The 23,984-nt window shown below is 38.5% G+C and overlaps 1 protein-coding gene across 1 annotated transcript in view; it reads right to left on the reverse strand.

Moving 5' to 3' along the window:
- LOC124711973 (serine protease gd-like) overlaps positions 1–23,984 on the reverse strand; it is a 175,581-nt gene that overhangs the window by 128,701 nt on the left and 22,896 nt on the right. Inside the window, exon 2 of the mRNA XM_047242256.1 lies at positions 21,127–21,298. Within this exon, the coding sequence (XP_047098212.1) occupies positions 21,127–21,298 (172 nt within the window). The remainder of the gene's footprint in view (positions 1–21,126; positions 21,299–23,984) is intronic.

Consider the following 23,984-nt stretch of genomic DNA (forward strand, 5'->3'; position numbering starts at 1 on the left):
CATCTTCTAGTCCTTGTTGGCATAGAAATTGCACGGTAGTAAAAATTGTCTCAAGAGCTAAACAGCCTTTCTTCATATCACTATCTAACAGCTCATTCAATTGAGAGGCCACACTTTGTTTAGTGATAGAACTTAGTTTCAGAACACCTTCTTTATGCATAAACATATTTATATGAAGATGGAACTTTCACAAAGCCTTTTTACAGTTAGAAAACCCTATGGAAATAATGCATCTTTTTTTTAAGAAAATTGTAATAGATTTTTAGCATCTGCCTCTTCACAGGTTTTGCAAAAAACTTTTTTGGTAGATGCTTCATATTCTAGCCATGTATATTTGATCAACCAAGACTTCTGAAATGATCTTCCCTTACCGGATTGTCCAGGTTTCAGCTGCGAATGGCTCTCACCTGAAGATGACAGCAATTGATGACACAATAATTGTTGGATGTTAACTTGCAGTATCATCAACTTCCCAGCTCGCCTTTTTGGTACCAAATTTATCCATTGCAAACTTAATTCACACTACGCTAAGAGACTAAAGTAAATGAATAAAATATAGTCATATAAAATAGTCCACTAGACACTAAAGTCAGAACACTAATCATGTCTGCAGCATGCACTGAACGAAACTATCCACACTGAATGGCTGCAACAGCAGGGTGGGCTTCATATAGCCGTGGCGTCATAATGTCTCGAAGCACCAAGGCGATGTGAGGCGGAGGGTTCCGGGCACTTCTGCTCCAGGCCTTTTGATGTCGCCACGGCCACAGCATTGGCCAGCAGGTGCCAGACTTGTGGGAAAGAGTTATGGCAAGTGAAATAAAAACCCAATTTCGGCATGGCTGCTCAGGAAAAGATTGGTTTATAAATTTCAGAAAGTGCCACAGTCTCTATTAAGAAGCCTCGAAGTGTAGAGGTGGCTCAGAAGAAGGGTTTGGACCCTTCATAATTCATGATTATTTCACCCTTTTTGTATTTACTCTTACCAATATAGAACTTCTTGATAAACCAGACCAGGTATTCAATACAAATGAATCTAGCTTTGTTACATTGTTTAAAAACAAAACTAGGAAAAAAAATTGGCAAACCATCTACAGGGATAGTAAATTGACCAGTATGAGAAAATATGACAGTGTTGATGGCTTGTAGTGCTTCTGGCAAAACACTTCCCCCTGCAGTTTAATTTGACTTGCTAAGAGGCATGTATGGACTGCAACATTCACTCTACAAACAAATTTCATAAAGCATGTGTTGCCACTCTGGTGTTCATTGTCAAAATCAGACACTTTCAGTGCAGCCTCAGTAGGCCAGGCTTGAAAATGAACCTATAAGGTTTGAAATTAGTTGCGAAATATAAGTACTGCAACTGTTGACATATTTGTAAATAAATGCTTTAGGAAATATTGTTAACTTACCTTCTCAGGTTGAATCACTATAAGTTAAACAAAGATTCTTATAAAATGTACATTAGTAGTTTGTTAACAAAAAAGTACACCCCTCTTGCATTATCCATGAATTTGTGTCAACTCAAAAAACCAATACATCAAAGAAAGGTTTTATTAAGACACTCTTGCCCTTTCACATCTCATATGGATATTGTATGCTAAAGCACACAAAGGTGCACTTGCTCCTCCATATGTGTGTGTGTGTGTGTGTGGGGGGTGGGGGGGGGGGGGGGCAGAAAGAGCATTTAGAGTGATGGCCAGGTTTTAAAAAATACAGAAAATTTTATCAGCAACATATGTTGACAATATTCATATAATATTATTCAACATATTTCAAAGAGTGTGCAAACATTATTATATTCTTCAAATCAATAAATTAAACAGTTATGAATAAAGTTAAAGTGCTACTATTTCATTTGGGGGGTGCACCAACTTACCTCAAAAAGAGTGAGTACAGCAAGAGTATGTTAATGTAAAAGTATTTTCCCAAGAAACTTTGGCATCTTGTGTGAAAACACATTATGCAAGACTTTTTGACTGTCAGTGGGAATTGATACACAATGCAAACATGTTTAACGGTTTGAGTGAATGGAATTTTGTGGTGCACTCACTGGTATAATGAGGAGGTGAGCTTAATAGTATGTTGCCAGTAGAAAATCAGTGATCAGAGGATAGCTCTGTTGTGAGATCTCAGTGACTTTGAATGTGGACTAGTCATTGGATGTCACCTCAGTGATGGGGATATTTCAACCATTCTAAAGTTCCTCAAATCTGCTGTTGGTGTTGTGAAGTGGAAATGTGAAGAAATAACCACAATCATAGCTAAACCAGGATTAGGCAGACATCATGTACTGATGGACAAGGAACCTTGGCATTGCAGGGGCTGGTTGTAAGGAATCAAGTGAAATCAGCAGTAGGAGTTGTTTGTTGGGTACAAAGTGCTACCGGCAATTCAATTAGCACAATGTGAGTATGGAGCTACATTCAATGGGGTGCACTGGTTGAGCAGCTCCTCATATACCACATATTACTGTAGTGAATGTGAAGTGATGCTCGAGGTGGGATAAAGAGTGATGCCACTGGACAGGGGAAGACTGGAAACAGGTGATTTGGAGTGGTGAATGCTACCTCCGATTCTGAAGTATGGAGGAGGAGGAGAATGTGGTGGTGTTGATGGTGTGGGGATGTTTTGATGGTTAGAGCATGTTTTCTTTATTGAGCTTAATAAAATGCTAACTGTAGAAGGATATGAACACATTTTACTGCACTGTGTACACTGTAAAGCAGATTAACACTTTGGAAATGAAAACTGACTGCATCAGCATGAGTGTGTATCTTGTGATAAAGCAGCATCTTTGAGGCAATGGTTTATCAACAATAATATACTGAAATAGATGAGCCTGACCAGAGATTGAAGGAACCTCTTTGGGATGATCTAGAACATCAACTTCACTACTACGGATCTCAGCATTCAACATGACTACCTTCTGTGATTTCAGCTTTTGAGGAAGAATGGGCTGCAATTCCTCCACAGACATTCAGATGCCCCTTTACAAGTCTTTAGAGGAGAGCCTGGCTAATAAACACTTGCTGCAAGGTACAACTTTTATGTAGGATGGCATTCTACCTCACACTGCTACATGCTTGAAAAATCTCTTGTGCACATTGTTTGGTGAAGATCGCATGCTGAGTCACCACTTCCATCATGCTTGACTTCACAGGTTCCCACATCTCAATCCATGTGATTATTGATTGCGGGTTTAACTGAAGTCACAAGTTAACATGATCATCTGTCCTCACTAGAGACACTGGAAGACAACATCCGATAGCAATTTCTTACCATACCTACTGATATACTGTACAGTGCTGTTCACAACATTGTCCCATGACTACAGGTACTGCAGATGAATGACGGCTGATGTGATGAGAATTTGTTATAAAGAGCATTAGCTTCACTAAAAATCAATTGTTATGCTAATTATTGCTTTTGTATCAAATGAGGTGCCATCCGCTGGTCATTTTGTGCAATGTTTTGGTTTCGATGAAATCCCATGTCATTTCAAGCATGTGTATCAATTTTTACCTCTCTACCTACATTACTCTGTGAAGTATTGAAGTATCAAATGTTAACAGACTTTTAGGTCACCATGTACATTAACAAATACAAGGCTGAGAATAAATCTAATACACACACATACATAAAATCAATACAGAACTATAACATATGGAGTGGTCAATAACGCTGCAATTCAAAACTGAGAAAACTGCTTTAAAATCAAAACTTTCTCTACCAATCTTGCTGTATTAAGAAACTACAGTTAATAAAACTTAGCAATCAGCAAATGAGCCATACAATCCTTACTAAAAGCAGTACAGGAAAAAGTGTTGTGGCTTTTAACAGAAAATTACAATTATTTAAACATGAAAATCCTAAGAAAGCTTTCTTTAAAACAGATCATAAAACATTGAGGTTAAACAAATTAAGGAACAATAAGCTCTCTTTCTCAACTCTAAATCAGCTGATCTAAACAAACCATGATTTACAGCTAAACTAGAACGCTTCAGTAAAACTCACTTAAAAACACAACCCTGAGTGGCTGTTACAGGAAAATTACCACTACTAGAATAAGTATGCCAGAAAATGAACAATTTAAAACCTATTCTACCATTGACTAAATTCCAAAGCTTGCTGGCACCTTGTGCCCACTGAATATATGAAACTTGAGGCAAAGTCATGCACCACAACAGCAAATAAATAAGTGAGCCACCTGTCCTAATGCAGGCCAAAATTGTTAACATAATGTTTGCCATTTCATGCAATGAAGTGTTGCTTGTTTTGTGGTTTAAAAATCAGTCAGTCAGGTGTAGGGAAGCGTCCACAATCTGCAACTAATAGAAGCAGTGCCTGGCATCTCTGTCTAACTTACCTGATAGTGCACAATTAACATCTCTATTAACAGACCCTTTTCACCAACTTTACACTATGGCTATCATGGCCAGCCCCTTCCAAGGTGCACTGTGTCAATTATCAAACAACATCTGTGTGTCCATTGGCTAGAGTGGCACTACAAAGCACTAATTCTTCCCTTGAAAGGAGACAACAGTATCTGAATAACCAGATGAGGCACTGCTAGCCAAGTTCCACATAGAGAATACACTGGTGGATGTGACACTTGGACTCATCACTCAGCCAGGACGTATGTGATCCTTTATCCCAACTGGCACAACTGACACCTCATATCGAGGCACTGAGCTAGTGCAACATTGAGTGCTGCTGCAGATCTTTGCCTTTCATTAGGGGACTGGCTCAGTCAAACAATATTTTTTATCACACAACTGTGTTCAGTTACAGCACAGAGATGCTAAAAGACATTTGAGTTCCTTCAATATGCGTATCTGTTTCATTTTGTTTCAAAAATGCTAGCTTTATTTAGAATTAGCTGATCAATGCTTTATAACCACATTTTATGCACATCAGAACTTGTTGACTCAGCATAGTTGAGATTTAATAGGAAAAGTGTCAATGGGAGTTTTGTGCCACAAGTGGGCAGGGTGAAGGGACACCGTGCTGCATGCTTTGTGTATTGTCAGCACTGCTAAAAGGCACTGCAAGTGGCTCAAGGTTTCTTACGGCAGCTAAGGATCCAGTCTTTCACATGCCACCGGGCATGGAATCCCCATGACTGAATGCTTTGGAGGTGTGCCTGTGTGGAAGGCAGCAATGGCAATCGCCCTCCTATTTCACGAAAATCTAAAGGTGACACCAGTGCCAATGGAAACGTGTTAAAACACACTACAGTGAGAACATTGCTTCTTTTCTTATAGCCAATCAGATTGCACACTTCAAGAATCAAGACATGACTTTTTTTTAGAGAGGGCTGTGTTTCCTCAATTGAGGACTTCTATTGGTGATGTAGAAGAGTCAAGACATTACTGTTCTAATGGGAATGGTGTCTCTTGTATTAGAGGATTTTGATTAGGCAGTTAGAATCCAGGCATCTCATTTGGTGGAATCTGTATATCCTGGACTGTGAAGTCAACACAGTTTGAACAATATTTTATAAATTTCAAGTGAGACCTTCAGTTTGTTTTGTAAACTGGCCCCTAGTAAAGTAACTGAAATAATTAGTTCCAGTAATACACTGATGTTAGTAAATAACCAACAACAATTTCAATATATGCATTGAGGCATCTAGCTAATTTACAAAATACAACTCCAGCTACACACTTTTAATTAAAACGCACATAATAAGTCTGCTACGATATTCTTTTGCAACATGAATTATATTGTATTATATATATGACCTTGTCAATTGTGATATTATATTTAATAACAAATCTATTGCTCTTTTGCAACAGGAATTATATTGTGTTATAAGTATGACTTCGTAGGAATTCATCAATTGTAATATTGCACTGTAATAACAAACCTATTGTTCTATTGCAACAGGAATTACATTGTATTATATGTATGACTGTCTATTGCCTTAATGGCCTAACAACAATAAAATTATTCTATTCTATAAACTTTTGATTGTCTTAGAGGGAATTACTTTGCAGCAACATGCAAATGGCCACTAGACAAAATGAGACAAGTCAAAATGTCAGTAAAATCCAATCATATATTTACATCACACTTCAGAGGGTGTGATACAATCCATAACAGGAAGTCATAGTTCACAACTGGGGAGTCTGACTCAGGATTTGTTGAAATTCAGTACGAAGACCCATAAATAATAGGTTTGAAAGCTATGATGATGATAAAAAAGTATTTAGTGATAGGCTGCAATTGATCAATGTACAAGACATCACAATGCTGCATGCAAAACACTGGGGTGGAGAGAGAGAGAGAGAGAGAGAGAGAGAGAGAGAGAGAGAGAGAGAGAGAGAGAAACTAGTAAGTTTTTAAGCCTTTTGTGGAGCCTGTTTTGCAGGGCCCAGTGTCAACCATCTTCACTTGACAACAGATGTCACATTGTTGATGTTTTGTCTTCGTATAGTGAGAATTTTGTTTGGGGAATGTAAGACAAAGTGAAAATTAAATTTCTGAAGCATAGATTAGAATGCTCTCCATGAACTTGGGCAAATCAGAACTATAAAAAAATTATTAAATTATGGTGTTTTTGAGAAGTGTGTTTCTAATAAAGAATGGAGTGAGACCAAGTAGATTACATTGTGAATGAAGTTCTGAGTGGGTCTGCCTGCAAAAGTGGCAATCAAATAATGCATTTTTTTCTGTCATAGTGATCTGCACAAACTACCCAATTGATGCACCTGAATCATTCTTGGATTCCATGGAAAAATTGGATCATGCATTGTGTTATAGGCCACAATTGGCAACAGAGAAAAATGACAATAATAATGGTGGGGATAACAATTCACATGTGAAGGAAGGAAATACAGTATGAGTTAAAGGACTGTAAATAGAGTGGCCACCAAAACCAGAATAATGACAGAATATCTATTTCAGGAGAATGTAGTTCGAGTGAGTGAATAATGGAAATTTTATGAACAGAGAGGGGCAGGGTATGGAAATATGTGATGTTCCACAACAAGGAGGGACTGATAGTAATCAACTGTTTAAATGTTACAAAACTGACCAATGTCTTTTGTTCGCATAATTTAGCACCAACTATCTTTAAATACACTAGACATGGAAAGAACTCTGAAACAATAATAGAGCAAATATTTCTTGACTTACATAAACTAGACAATGTTGTAGAAGTGATTGACACTGGATTCTCGGACCACAAAGCACTAAAACTTAGTATAAATAATGTACTCTGTAAAAACTCTAGGCCAAGTGAGAAACACATCCACAGGAGATGTATTAATGAGGACAACATTAGGATTTTTAATTCCTTGATAAAAAATACAGGTTGGGATCTAGATAAACATGATAGTATAGACATGGAGTTTGAGTATTTCTAGCTGATTACAAACATAACTTTGAAATTGCTTTTCCCCCATAAGAAAATGAAAGTAAAAGGCAAAATTAACACATGGATAACACAGGGCATAAGAAAATCAGAATGTTAAGTAAATCAGCAGGGCAAAATCCCTCTTTGAAACAATGTGTTAAGTGTTATAGGAAATTATACAAGAAAGTAATTACTGCGGCAAAAAAGTTGAACAATGATGCATATATCAGTAGAAATAATGGCAACATAAAAATGAAATCAGTTTGGAAAGTGATCAATAGTAACTTAGGAAGAAGCAACAACATTGTTATTAAAACTGAGGACAAAACTATAAATGATCCATATACATTGCCAATATATACAACTGTCATTATACAAGTGTAGTTCAAAACCTCACACGAACCCAAAGTAGTACAGACATCAGTCATAACATCACATTGAATCCCAAACCTATGTTTTTGTATCCTGTAACAGTACACGAGGTAGAGAATGCTATCAGCAAACTAAAAAAGAAATTATCCTGTGGTGCTGATGAAATGCCAGACAAAATTATTAAACACAGCAGATATATTACTCCTCTACTTGTAGATATAATTAATGCATCTTTCAGTACTGGCACTTTCCCTAGAAAGCTGAAACAATCAATTATAAAACCATTACACAAAAATGGGGATCGCTATGACATAAAAAAACAACAGACCTTTATCAATGTTATCTCATTTTTCAAAAATTATAGAAAGAGTAATGTATGGAAGACTCTACTTTCCTAAAAAAAGTGGAATATTGGTCAATGAACAAAATGGCTTTTGAAAAAAATAGATCAACTGAATCAGCTATATACAACTTTCTAAAACTTGTCCTAAATTCCATTGATAATGATGAAGTAAATTGTGGGGTCTTTTTAGATTTATCAAAGGCCTTTGACGTTATTGATCATAAACTACTGCTCGAAAAACTTAGTTGCTATGGAGTCTGTGGTACTGCTCATGCATGGTTTAAGTCATACTTATCTGGCAGATACCAGAAAGTAGAAATAGTTCATGATGTAAAGTCATACTTTTCTGGTTATAAGGAAGTTAGTTATGGGGTGCCCCAAGGTTTGGTGTTGGGACCCCTGTTGTTCTTGATCTTTATAAATGACTTGCCAAACTATTTAACACAAGCTGATTGTGTACTTTTTGCTGATGATACAAGTCTCTTTATTAAAGCTCAGAATGAGACTGACCTTAACAGGAAAATTGAAATAACAACAGTTGAAGCAAGTAAATGGTTCAGGGACAACAGTTTATTTGTGAATGAAAAAAAACATTATGGATGAATTACAGACATGGGTCAAATAATGTGAAGCCCAATATAATTGTGAAGCTAGGCCACCAGAATATACTACAAACGCCAAATACAAAATTCTTAGGAATTTGGTTAGATGAGCATCTAAAGTGGGACAAGCATACAGATGTGCTCAATAAAAAATTAAGTAAATGTTGCTATGTATTTAGAATGCTCGAAAATTGCTGCAGCGATCAAACAGTATTGTGTACATATTATGCATTTATGCATAGTCTTTTGCGATATGGTGTCATATTGTGGGGCAATTCAAGTCAGGCAAAACGCTCTTTTATTATTCAAAAATGAGTGGTAAGGATCATAAAAGGAGCTGCACCTAGACATCCATGTAGGGAATTTTTCAAGGAATATAAAATTATGACTCTTCCATTCATTTACATCTATGAAAGTTTATGCTTTCTGAAGTCTCACCCCCAGTTTTCTTCTTTAAACAGTGAGTTCCATGACTATACAACAAGACAGAGTAATGACTTTCACACAGAAGTGCATAAGAAAGCCCAGTACAACAAGAGTGCATTATACCACCCGAAAATTCTCTATAGTGCTCTTCCCTTAAAAATTAAAAGGATTCAGAAGCCGAGCAGTTTTAAAAGTGAACTAAAAAGAATGTTAATTAGTAATAGTTTTTACAATGTTAGTGAATACATGAATTCTTCAGAAAGATAGCGTGCCTTCACCCATCTTATAATTCACTCATATACAAACTTGTGTAATGTGCACATGTACTGTGTGTGAGTGTGTGTGTGTGTGTGTGTGAGAGAGTGTGTGTGAGAGTGTGTGTGTGTGTGTGTGTGTGTGTGTGTGTGTGTGTGTGTGTGTGAGAGAGTGTGAGTGAGAGTGTGAGTGTGAGAGAGAGAGAGTGAGAGTGAGAGTGAGAGTGTGAGTGTGAGAGAGAGAGAGTGAGAGTGTGAGAGAGTGAGAGTGTGAGTGTGAGAGAGTAAGAGTGTGAGTGTGAGAGAGTGAGAGTGTGAGAGTGTGAGTGTGAGAGTGTGTGTGTGTGTGTGTGTGTGTGTGTGTGTGTGAGAGTGTGTGAGAGTGTGTGTGTGTGTGAGAGTGTGTGTGTGTGTAAGAGAGTGTGTGTGTGTAAGAGAGTGTGTGTGTGTGTAAGAGAGTGTGTGTGTGTGTGTGTAAGAGAGTGTGTGTGTGTGTGTGTGTGTGTGTGTGAGAGTGTGTGTGTGTGTGTGTGTGTGTGTGTGTGTGTGTGTGTGTGTGTGTGTGTGTGTGTGTGAGAGTGTGAGTGTGTGTGTGTGTGTGAGAGTGTGAGTGTGTGTGAGAGTGTGAGTGTGTGTGAGAGTGTGAGTGTGTGTGAGAGTGTGAGTGTGTGTGAGAGTGTGAGTGTGTGTGAGAGAGTGTGAGTGTGTGTGTGTGTGTGTGTGTGTGTGTGTGTGTGTGTGTGTGTGTGTGTGTGTGTCAGTGTTAGTTGATAGTGAAAGAAATGTTTGTGGATTAATTGACAAGTTCTGTGGACAAATTAAGAGATTACATGATAAGAAACTAGTGGGAATTACTGTAAAAAGTGGAAAATTAATAATGCTATGGGTCAGTTCAGTAAGCTATCAAAAGGGAAGTTGTGCTAGAATGTTTGATAGATAGGGTGTCATATGAAGAGAATTTCCTAGTGCTACCAAGTTTAAGAGTAAACAGTGCTTAGGATGAACTTCCTGACCAAAACAGATCTGACTATTACTTTATGAAAAAGTAGTTTAATTTATCTTTGGGTTGAAAAGAAAGAGGGTGCAATTTAAGAATTTGTTGACTGCTGATCATAAAATGTCTAGTCTGTGTGAAATAAAGATGACAGATGATGCAGTGCACATACAATGAACAACATTAGATACAAAATTAGTGATAGTGTCTAAGGCCAACGACCTTGCCACAGTGGTAACACCAGTTCCAGTCACATCACCGAAGTTAAGGGCTGTCAGGCTTTGCTAGCACTTTGATGGGTCACCCTCCAGTCTGCTAAGCACTGTTGGCAAGCGGGGTGCACTCAGCCCTTATGAGGCCAATTGAGGAACTACTTGACTGAGAAGTTGCTCTGGTCACGAAAACTGACAACGGACGGGAGAGCGGTGTGCTGACCACATGTCCCTCCCCCTATAGGCAGAGGATGACATGGTGGTCGGTCAGTATATTAGGGTCTCTGTCTCTCTGTCTCTGTGTTCCCCCCCCCCCCCCCCCTTGCCCTGCCCCCCCCCCCCACAGAGGTGATTATTATGACAAATATCATTTCTCTTTCAGCTACATTGATCAGAGTGTTGTTAGCTACCAGCAACACCTTGGCCTACCACAAAGACAATCACAACTTCTCCATAATTTTGCACTTGGTTGCTATCTAATCCTATAATTGTAGAGCTTGGCTAGGAGACAACTTTCCTCTTTGCTTAATTGGCACTATATCCTAATGTGACCTACAAAGTACTCTATGGATTTTCCATGAAAAATGTGAATGCCATGGAGTTGCCCCTGTAAAATCTTAATGTGCTTTTTCTCTTACACTATTGTGCAAGTGACTTTTTAAATTCATTGTAGGCAGTTGCATGACTACATCTTAAGTCATGCTTGACTTGAATGAATTATCAAGGATTTGCAGTTTTGCCCCATTTACTTTGTGAGAGGTACTCCAGGATCCTAAATCTGATGAGACCCTCAGGTAATCTTTTTTTTTTTTAAATAAAAAAAAAAAAATTATCTGTAACAGTCTGTAAATCCAAATCTTGTTGTGTGCCTATCGTGACTGGTTACCAAATTCACCCAAAAATTAATAAAAAATTATCATTGCCATTTACACACACATCAAGTTAAGCTAAGCTGGTATCTGCAGTAGCCTTACTTTCAGTGCTTGGGTTTGCTGCATCACTCTGCCAAAGAAAAATCCTTTAATAATAGAATGTTGTTTACATTGCAATGGACTAGTTACATATTCAGACACAACATACAAACTTCGCAAATATTATTGATCATTGCTACAGTCCATGCATGACTGAGATTTCTTCCCTTCTCAGGAATACTGAGGGGTAAAGGGACACACACGATCCCACATCTGACAGCCAGTATTTCAGGATGAGGTTGGTGGTGTGTGAGGTCATGAACAGTGATAGGTGAGTGATACTAATAGTCATAGTCCAGTTCATTGTGCAACACTGTTTCTTACCACGCTGCGTGCATACATGCATGCAGTTAAGGCCTACTGACAAACCCAATTCATATGCTGATGGAGGAGACATCAGCACAACAGACAACTACTGACAATTGACAGTGTTGTTTTCAAATGGACAGCTTCCATTCACTGCCAGTGGCCTTACATGGAATCAGCTGATGTGGGAAAGTACATACTGAGTACTACAAGGTGAATCCTCTCAAACCTAATTCCAAGGACTGTTCCACTTCAATAATTAAATGAATATGTAAAATCATTTTGTCACTAGCAATAAACTTTCCACAAAATTCTGGCATCATGTTGATGATAAAAGCCATTGCACATCCTGGTGTTGATGGTGACACAAGCCCAGCTCTTGGACATGTCAATGGACTGAAATTTTGCTATCATGATAACACTGTGAAATATCAGTTTCCATTTTTAATGTGAATATATATAATTTTTGCTCAGTAAATTACTAGCTGGCTATTAGAAGCAACTACTGCAGATACACTGATGGAAAAAAAATTGCAACACCAAAAAATAATTAATTTAGAGTAACTGAATCATCAAGGATTTGCTGCTTTGTCCCATTTACTTTTCACGGGTTAATATATGCACAAGATAAGCCACTGCAAATGTGAAAAGCTGGTACATTAATAAGGGTGTAACTGCCAGAATGTTGAATGCAAGCATTCGAATGTGCACGCATTGTGTTGTACAAGTGCTGGATGTCACACTGTGGGATGGAGTTCCACATCTGTAGCATTTGGTTGGTCAAAACTGGGACAGTTAAAGCTGTTTGTGGGTGATACTGGAGATGGTGTCTCATATGTGCTTCACTGAAGACAGATCTGCTGATCAGGCCAAGCCAACATGGTGACATTTTTTAGAGCATGCTGGGTTACAACAGCAATATGTAGGGGAGCATTATCCTGCTGGAAAGCACAAAATTGAATGCTGTTCATGAATGGCAACCCAACAGGTTGAATCATCAAACTGATATGTAAACTTGCAGTTAGGGTTTGTCAGATAACCACAAAAGTGCTCCCTCCGACACAAAATCACAACCCAGAGCATAGCTCCAGTTGTAAGTACAATGTGTGTAGCCTGCAGACAGATTGGTTCCAGGCACTCAATTGGTCTGCTGCTAACCAACACATAGCCATCACTGGCACCAAGACAGAACTAGTTTTCATAAGAAAGAACAGAACTCTACCTTGCCCTTCAATGGGCTCTCACTTGACACAACTGAATTTGCAAAAAGCAGTGGTTTGGGGTCAGTGGAGTGCATGCAATAGGACTTCACACTCAGAGCTGTCCTTGAAGTAACTGATGTGTAATAGTTTGTTGTGTCACTGTGGCACCACCTACTGTTCAGACCGCTTCTGCAGATTCAGTACAATGCACCAGTGCTATATGCTAAACGATATAGATTACCCTCTTGATACTGTCACATGGTTGTATAGAGCCTGGTCTTCTTGAAATTGCACATTCTTGTGACCATGCCAGCAATCATGTACAATAGCTACATTCCTGCCAGTTCTTTCTGTAGTATCACAAAAGAAACATCTATCTTCTTGTAGCCCTATTAAATGACATCTTTCAAACTCAATGAGAGGTTGTTAATGGTATCTTTGTCACCTTAAAAGCATTCTTCACTACATCAACTAACCAAGTCCAATCTTAAAGGTAATTAAGACTCATGATCACAACAGTGTGTATTTAAAGGAAACACAATTTGCATCCTCATGGTGAAACTGATAGTGCCACTTCATGCGACTGGTGTAAAACTGGAATAAACGTCTACTTTCAGATGTATAAACGCGCCTACCAAGTTTTGTTTATGTCACACAACTCCTCCTTGGTGCTGCGATTTTTCTTCTGTCAGTGTATTATATTGCTGATGCAAGTCCAATGTCTCGAATTGGTCTATGTCACAAGAGTTTTTCACATTCAGTATTCATCTTCTGGTCTGAGTTTTCATACAAGATGGATGCAAAATTCAACTGCTCCCATAACAACACATTTCAAATTACAAACATAAAGATATTGTGCTGAGATATTGACTCAGGAATGAGTCATTCATGTATCACTATGATCCTTTATAAGATTGATTAAACAAGGTAAAATTTAACTGTATCAAGCATTCATAGAAGAATACCTCAGTTCAATCATTGTTACAAACTATTTTTATATATTTAAGTCTTGATGATGAAAGAAGCATCTGTGAAGTGGTATCCCGCACAGACATGACATTAAGCAACTGCAAGGGATGAAGTAATTAGTGCACAAATATTTTAATTATCACTGGATTGTTGCTAATCAAAGAGCCCATGAATAAACAGTTACAGGTGCAAGTTTTCATTGCTACTGTCATTTTTATTCATTCACTCAAATACCATTATTTATTCTTATTAATACACACATCAAAAAAAGTTATGCATCGCCTCAGTTCTGAGAGTTCTGGAACCTGTACAGAAAATTGGACTAGAGATCAACATAAACATCATTTCCGCCCTTTTTGTTGCTCATGAAAACCACACTTTTCATTTTGCACCACCATACAGCAAGACCTTCAGAGGTGGTGGTCTAGACTGCTGTACACACCAGTACCTCTAATACCCAGTAGCATGTCCTCTTGCATTGATGCACACCTGTATTGATTGTGGCATACTACCCACAAGTTCGTCAAGGCACTGTTGGTCCAGATTGTCACACTCCTCAATGGTGATTTGGCATAGACCCCTCAGAGTGATTGGTGGGTCACATAATCTATAAACAGCCCTTTTCAATCTACCCCAGGAATGTTTGATAGGGTTTGTGTCTGGAGAACATGCTGGCCATTCCAGTTGAGCGATGTCATTATCCTGAAGGAAGTAATTCACAAGATGCCCATGATGGGTGTGTGAATTGTAATCCACAAAGACAAATGCCTCACTACTATCCTGCTGATATGGCTGCACTATCAGTCAGAGGATGGCATTCATGTATCGTACAGCTGTTCCGATGCCTTCCACGACCATCAGCAGCATACGTCGGCCCCACATAATGCCACCCCAAAATAGCAGAGAATCTCCACCATGCTGCACTCACTGGGCAGGGTGTCTAAGGTGTTCAGCCTGACTGGGTTGCCTCCAAACACATCTTGAACGATTGTCTGGTTGAAGGCATATGCGACACTCATCGGTGAAGAGAATCCCGAGTGGTCCATTCGGCATGTTGCTGGGCTCATCTGTACCGCATTGCATGGTGTTGTAGTTGCAAAGATGGACCTCATCATGGATGTTGGGAGTGAAGTTGTGCATCATGCAGCCTATTGCGCACAGTTTAGAGTCTTAACACAATGTCTTGTGGCTACACGAAAAGCATTATTCAACATGGTGGCGTTGCTGTCAGGGTTCCTCCGAGCCATAATCCTTAGCTAGTGCTCATGCACTGCAGTAGCAGCCCTTGGGTGGCCTGAGCGAGGCATGTCATTGACATTTCCTGTCTCTCTGTATCTCCTCCATGTTTGAACAACATCGCTTTGGTTCACTCTGAGATGCCTGTACATTTCCCTTGTTGAGAGCTTTTCCTGGCACAAAGTAACAATGCAGACATGATCAAACTGTGGTATTGACCATCTAGGCATGGTTTAACTATAGACAACCTGAGTGGTATACCTCCTTCCTGGTGGAATGACTGGAATTGATCGGCTGTCGAACCCCCTCCGTCTAATAGGTGCTGCTCATGCATGGTTGTTTACATCTTTGGGTGCATTTAGTGACATCTCTGAACAGTCAACGGCACTGTGTCTGTGATATAATATCCACAGTGAATGTCTGTCTTCAGGAGTTCTGGGAACTGGGGTGATGCAAAACTTTTTTGATGTGTGTATTATATATCTATGCTATTTATTTTGCTTTCACGGGATGCTGCACACGCCATTCATATTGTTCTGGTATAATTCTAATTCTTCCCTGATCCTCAGTAAGTTTTTCTGTTCTGCCTGCTAGACAGCCTGTAATTTCACATGATCAGCTGGCAATTGTTCAGTCTTAATAATTCCATTTATGTCTAATCATCTCAATGCCAACTGAGTTGGAATTCCACTTTTCATTCCTTTCTCAGACAAGGAATAATGCCAAGGACAAACACTCCCTTTACACAGATTCTCTGAAAATTAAATTGTGGCCTAGCAGCAACAATAGCAAACTTAAGTCAAGGAAACATGGTTGAGAACTTCTGTGGGAGGATCACTTGACCAATAAACTGTCATATGGCAACCAATAACAATGTCACTATCAAAATATTGTGGCCTTCAATATTTAATGTGCTGTAGATTGATATTCCTATTCCTTGGCTAAGATTGTGAGTGCCAACATTTAAATCGCAAGAGAGAATATTTGTGTGTTGATATACTTCTTGTTTATGTCCAGTTAACTATGAACCAAAGTTAAAAATTACAGTAATACCTTAAAAGATTATTATGATGTACCCTAACACTAATTTTTGGGAGTTAGGGATTCTAAATTCACTCTGAATACAACTACCAATGAATTATATAGAAACAGTAATGTTGCACTAACAGTTCTAGCCAGCAAAAGTGTGTGAAACTGCACTTCTCTGATAAATCTCGAGGACAATGCATGAATGAAAATTAACAATTGTAAGGAGTGATTGAGGAATGACAGTGAAAGAGATCATTTTTTTCATAATTTTGATTAAGTGTTTAATTAATAATTCATATCAACTGATCACCTAATCTTGTGGCAATTGTAAGGATTAAAATTCAATGAGCAGTATCAGTAGGCTCCTGAGAAGATGGAGCACAAGTTCTGGTTTTTCTGTACAGTTATCTTAATTTCACACATTTAAGAGATTAATTATAACAGCGGAGACATCATTTTAAAAACCTTGCTCTACTTGAGCATGCCACAACCCACCAAAACTACTGTTGCACAGAGAGATGTGCTGTTGGATTTCTGTTTAAAAGATGTGGTGCAAGGGCCCTTAATGAATACACCTCCAGGGTTGCTCAGTTTACTTTTTGTGTCTCCCAGCTTCACCAACATGATTCATGTCTGCAAACCCTGTAGAAAGAAACAAAGGTGTCATCTCCTATTCAGCAGTTGTGTTGTCACCTGCTTACGTTTCTCCTTCAGGACTGAGGAATAAAAAGTATGAATCTTATTTGATTCACTCTCATGTCATTCATTTCACTCACTTAGCTCAGATTTCTCACTAGTCTCTCGTAGGGCTCAAAACATAAATTTTGTTGGTGTAATTTCATATTGATACAGTACAAGAAACCAGCCCTTGGTGTTCCCCTGTTCTGACATACCTAGACGCAGTCCTAGGTATTATACCAGAATGGTTTCTGAATCACAACACACTTACTCTCCTGCATCCAGCTCCAGACTGCATTCTAAGTTTTGGCTATCACATCTGAATCTTCATGAGGTATTACTTTCACCAGCTGCCAGTTCCATTTCCCTCTTTGTTCTGCCTGTACAAGCTTTAGGTAAAGACAATTCCCTCAGCTCTGTAGCAACTGGTGCTTTTTCCAACAATTGATTCAGTTACTCAGTGTACATACTTATTCAGTATTTATGTCTACCATATTGTGTATAACTGTTAAATATTCATTTCATTTCTCAAATAACTGATGATGCCTAAGTGAGAGTTAATGGCTGACCAGTGTTTTCCAACATCTGCTAAAGTTTTGGTTTTCCCTTCTAAATATTTCACACATACATAATGTCTGTTTTGTGAAGCAATTAATTTAATAAGTGCCAAAAGTACAGTCATCAGCTGATTCAGACATTAAGTTTATATTTGTCATTGTACCGACTTCTGAACTAACTAAAAGAAGTAATCATCTGTCTCTCCCTCTCTCTCTCTGACAATTAAAACTGATCCAAGAAGAATGAAGAAAATTCTCTTACTTTTGTAATACAGCAAGCAATGTGAACAGATGTTGCTCCCTCACAAATGTTACACCCAACACCTGTCATGCATAACACTAATCTCCTTTGACCTTTCAGGCTTCAACATGCAGATAAATGTTGAAGTACATGTAATATAATGTGAACTAAACACATCCACATACAACTGATGTCATAGCCACAACACGGTATAGCACATGCTGTGACTAATGAGATCTGAGCAAGCAATGTAATGTTACTTTTGTATTATCAGGTACTAGTAAAAAAAGTACACTGTGTGCTACACTTATGTCCATGTCAAATGATTTGTAATGAATAATGTTTATATTACTTTTTCTATTTTTATTATGCTGACATCTAATCTCACTGTAAAAATGATGTTTGATATGAACTTGATTACTTGTACACCAATTCATGAATGGTGATTGAAGCTAGCTTTCAGGTGATTACAAGCATTGACCAAAGAGGCTTCTTTTTTATTACAACAGCTCATTTTTGGGCCACAACTCTAAACTAATAAGTTCTCTTAGTGTTTTAACAATTTTGTCTCACACATAAATTGACTGTGTTTTATCTTTCCTATGAAGGTCAACTTTTCTATGTTGACAACAGATATTAACTAAATTCAACATAATGTGACAAATAAGAAACTGTAATTATCATATGAAGCAAAGCATAAAAGCAATGTGGCTACTCTATTCCATTCTGACTCATTGTGTATTTACTCAAGAACAGGTAAAATGCCATATTTCATTATGTTTTATCCAAAACTACCATTTTGACACAATGTGCTGTATATTGTTTAACTTTTCAAATCCCTAACAGTGCATCATTCTGATAGTCTGAGTCCTGCAGAGACTCCAAATATGGCACTGTGTTGTTTAATGGCATCATATCCATTTAAAAAAGTATTATTGTTATTCTTGGTCTGTCAACCACTGCTTAGTAAGAAGCAAAAGGGATGATGGTGAATAAACCAATTTAGGAATTGTTACATTTATACAAAAAGTATTGATGTAGTCTTATGGAAACAGTGTATACGTTCAAATTATTGCACAGGTAAATTTTGTGACATTGATATTGGGGAATTTTTTTTTTTGTTATGCTGGTACATATTGCACAACAAATTAAGATAAATGTCTACATTATTTGTGGAAGAGTTAAACTCTGCGACTTTTTGGAAAATGTTTCATTTAGATGGCTTAACTAGAATACAAAGCAGTCATGAAATTCTGTTTTGAACAACCTGTCACTAAGTCATCCAAATTTAGTGAATGTTCCTAAGTAGTTCAGTGATTCATTTTGAAATGCTAAGAAATACACTCACACTTTGCCTTATTATTTTTTAACATGTCCAGAGCTTTGTGCCATATTTCAAGCAACAATCAAAACAACTTAATGGCCCTGTATTGAAATTCAATGCTTTGTTGCAAATGCTGTGGCTAGTTTTTTTTATTTTTATTGAATATCTTAGAAAAGGCAAAACAATCCCTAGCAAATACTCTAGACTAGTTAGATGAAAAGATTGCTTGAGAAGAGTCCTGGACTGCAAAAGAGAGGAAACTTTCCATTGAGATAAAGCACTTGAGCAGGAAAATGTGCTGGTAGTGAAACTGTACCAGTTATTCACGTACAACTTATTGGAACATCAACTCCATACACCACATTTTTCTTCAGTATGAGTGGGGACCCGAAAGTTACAGGAATTCAGCTGTGGTGGGGAGAGAGATTGGGGAAACCCATTGTTTGACCAAGTGTCCATTAAGGTCACGCTTCCTGAGTCAGCATGCAAAGTTGTGTCACTGTGAGTGCATTGGTTCGCCCGTGAGAGCTTTTTAGCAATACAACTTTTTCCATTTCAGTGAAAATGTGATGGCAGATTGTAGAGAGCAACATGCAGCTGCAAAATGTTATTTCCTGTTGGGGAAATCAGCTGTGAAAACTACTGTAATGCTAAGAATGCTTATGGGGATGCTGCCCTAAGTAAAGGCAGAGTCTACAAGTAGTTTTCACATTTAAAAAATGGAGAAATGTCAATTGAAGACCAACCCCATTCAGGATGCCCCTCAACATCAAGACGTGATGAAAACATTGACAAAAATCAATGCCCTCATTCGTGAAGACTGTCACTTAACCATTGATCACCTCTGTTGGATTCTGTAATATTATGGAGTTCAATTAAGAGGATTTTATCCAAAATTTGCACACGAGAAGGGTTACAGCCAATTTGTCCCTCACCTTCTCACCGACGAACAAAGGGAACATCGACCTCAGGCATGTTTTGAGCTTCAAAATCAGCTCAAAAAGGACCCTGAATTTTTTCCAAGGTGACTACTGGTGATGAATTGTGGTGCTATGGATATGACCCTGAAACAAAGAAGCAATGAAGCCAGTGGAAGACAAGTGGCTCTCCTTGTCTCAAAAAAGTTCACCAAGTCAAGCCAAACATCAAGACAATGCTCATTTGTTTCTTCGATTGCAGAGGTGTTGTGCACACAGAGCTTGTTCCCCTGGGTTAAACTGTCAACCAGGAGTTCTACTTGGAGGTTTTGAAAAGATTGAAGGAGAGTATCCAGAAGCAAAGGGCAGACCTTTGGTGCACAGCTGACTGGTTGTTTCGCCATGACAATGTGCTGGCCCACACCGCCCTCTCCGTAAACCAGTTTTTGACCAAAAGCGGCATGACACTGTCAACTCCCCTAATAACTGGATGTAGACCTTGTGATTTCTGTTTGTTCCCCAGACTCAAAAGGAGCATGGAAGGAAAGCATTTTGCCACTGCAGAGGAGGTAAAACAAAAATTGCTGGAAGGAATAACGGTCATCTTGATAAGTGAATTTAAAAACTGTTTTGAGCAATGGAAGGATCATTTGAAGATGTGTGTTGTGGTCAATGGAGAATACTTTTTCCTCCCTCCCCCCTCATACTTCCAGCTGTTTCACCAAGAAAAGATGTAGGTGGTGACAGCTGTGGATGAGTATGAGAGAGACCTTTGAGCTACAGGTATGGACTGTCCTCCCTGGGTAAATGTTAGATACAGGACAGAAACAAAAATATGCATTTCTGACCTAAAATTGTTTCAGTGTTGGCTGCTTCACCCCCTTATTATGTTACCCCTGAACATATGCCCTTTTTAGCTCCAAAATCTCTCTCTCTTGTTGTACATTAATGTGATGTTCTATAATGGTTTGGAAATGAAAGAAAGGAAGAAAGGAAGGAAGGAAGAAAGAAAGAAAATTTGAAGAGGAGTACATTTATGTTATGATGAACATCCTGCTTTTTTGGAAAGAAGAAAGGTAGGCCTGGTTACCAATAATTAGGTTACAGTGCAATAGAGCAACACATACCAGGTGGTCCCTGACAGACAGTAACATCGTTGACAGTTATGCGTTTAACCTCTGGTAGTGGGCTGCGCACTGGAAATAACAATGTGTAGCCAATCTCCCGGAGCACACCCATCTGCATCTGGCGCAGCACCTCTTCCTTTCCCAGGTCAAGCAGCAGGCTTCCATGGTACTTCTGTAGGAGGGTTAACATCTGATTAGTCAATAACTGCAGCAACAGCTTTCCTTACTCCTAACACACACAGCACTGTGGTTTGGGCATAGATTAACAAGTGGGAAAAGCTCCTGTCAGAGCACTGAAAAGGCAAATATATTCCTCATTAAAAGACTGACAGGGAAGTGGGGAACCCACTGCAAACCTCATTCCTTACCACAACTTTTGCCTTGCTAACATGTTTGTGCTCTTTTAACACAGAACATTCTAAATTCTTCCATTCAGTCTATCTTTGTAGTAAATCCTTCATACACAGCACCTCTTTCACTGCCATTGGCTACATTGGTCTCTCCCACTGTTTCCTTTTTCTCCCATTAATTCACAGTATATTTACACAGCCATTGTCACCTCTTTCACTTACATTCTCTATTCTCTCCTTTTGTCTTTCTTTTGCACTGCCACTATCTCCATCATATCTCAGCAGCTCAAGAATTATAGGGGTCTAACTTTTTTCCCCGCTTTACACACGTCATTAAAATTTTGGTCCAAAATGCACCCTCCCCTATAACTAAGCGTTAAAGCTCACTGGTCTGAGAGGGTCCAGATCCCCCAAAGCCTATATGTAGCCTCCACTCATCTGTATTTTTTATTTTCATTCTCTCTCTCTCTCTCTCTCTCTTTCTCTCTCTCTCTCTCTCTGTCTGTCTGTCTGTCTGTCTCTCTCTCTCTCTCTGTCTCTCTCTCTCTCTCTCTCTCTCTCTCTCTCTCTCTGTCTCTCTCTCTCTCACTGTCTCTCTCTCTCTCTCTCACACACACACACACACACACACACACACACACACACTGTCTCTCACACTGTCTCTCTCTCTCTCTCTCTCTCTCTCTGTCTCTCTCTCTCTCTCTCTCTGTCTCTCTCTGTCTCTCTCTCTCTCTGTCTCTCTCTCTCTCTGTCTCTGTCTCTCTCTGGTAGTGTCTCTTCTCTCTTCTACTGTCGCTGGCCCTCTGCTATTCTCTACCAGCCCAAAAAAGTGCTAACATGATCGCACGTAAAAATTTTTGGTGAGGAAGGTGAAATGTTGATTGAGGCAGCTGGTTCCCCATTTCTCTGCCAGAATGTTTTAAAAATGAACATATTCACCTTTTCTATGAATATGTTCCTCTTTAAAAGCATTTTTCTGGGTCCTTTTTGCTGCTACTGTTGGGTGTGCTGCCACTATAAAATGAATTCCATAGTTCAATAAACTTTTGACAGTTTTTTTAATATACTTTCACACATTTATGTACATTGACACTTATAAACAACATGTAAGTATGCATAACATTAGGTTAACAGAAAATTGTTTGCTTCACTTTTTTCTAGATATTTCACACATCAATTGCAATCAAGCAAAAATACCTGGCTTATTATATGTATCTTAAAACAGTAAAAAGTTATTAAAATATTACTGAATTTTCAGCCCATTCCGTTTTACATAATTTCTGGCAGTAATTTTAAGTTATTTTTAAACATGTTGAGACCCTTTTAGTTCATTTTTGTTGTTGCAATGATACTTTGTTCATATTTGTGTGAGCATGAAGTGCTCTTTACACAGAGACAGCATGTCAACGTTTTACAGGTGAACAAAAAATGCTGATAAACATACTTCAGTGACTTCAAAAGCCTTCTGATGACCCTAGAACACTTTTTTCACTATGCGAGATAGAACTACATTTATGCCTCAGACTGGATATTATGTGGGTATGTATGGTAACTTTGAACCTTTGGATCTCAGTAATGGATAATGATACTGGAAAAAGTTAGTAAGATCCCTGAGAATATCATATTAAGAACACAAGGTGAAACTTTCAACAATCTGCCATGCATAGAAATTACAGAATGCCATTCCCATAATTGGTACTTTTCATGACCAAAAAATCGTGGCTTTTCATTGTTTTCTCAGGAACCACCCGTGAAAAAATTGTACTTTTATAAGCTACCTAATGTCCATCCTAGCCCACACCTAAAGCAAAAAATCCAACTGATTTGCTCAATTTGCCTGGGCTGAAGGAAGTGAGTAATGTTCAAATTTCGACCCTGCACTGTAACATAGTTACAGTATGTCCATTCCTTCAAGAGATATATGGATATTTGCTATGCCAAAGGCTATCATAAATGCTTGACACCTTATCTCTGTGATAAAAATAAAACACACGATATGATCCCCTGAAAAATTGTATTTTCACACTTTACGTTTTGGAACTTGGTGATAACTTGCACCATTGTGCACTGACCGATATCATGTGTAACTGGATTGGTACAAACTGGAACTGGCTGGATAAAGCATGCTATTAAGAAGTAAGGTCTAATTAATGTAAATTGAGGAAAGCTTGGTTTTCATGCTAGTGGTCATTGTTTTCATATCATGCATTGTGCTGTACAGAACTTTTCAGTAGACATTGCAACAGTGTTACCTACCCATCTGTAGAGTGCAGTTTTTGTTGCTCATTGGTCATGAACCATCAGTACCAGAACTTCAAAATATGGGTGGTGATTATTGGTAATAACCTTGTGAAATGAGTCTCCCATGATACATTACAGGCAAGATGATATTTACTTTCTACAAGGTGTATTGCTCCTCCTCCTTGAAGAGATCTTTGAAGGCAAGAGCCCCATTAACTTAAAAATGATAATGCTCCAGGCCATTTCAGAGTTTCAAAAATCAGTTCT

Source organism: Schistocerca piceifrons, chromosome 8 (genome assembly GCF_021461385.2).
Source record: "Schistocerca piceifrons isolate TAMUIC-IGC-003096 chromosome 8, iqSchPice1.1, whole genome shotgun sequence".
NCBI classification, from domain to species: domain Eukaryota; kingdom Metazoa; phylum Arthropoda; class Insecta; order Orthoptera; family Acrididae; genus Schistocerca; species Schistocerca piceifrons.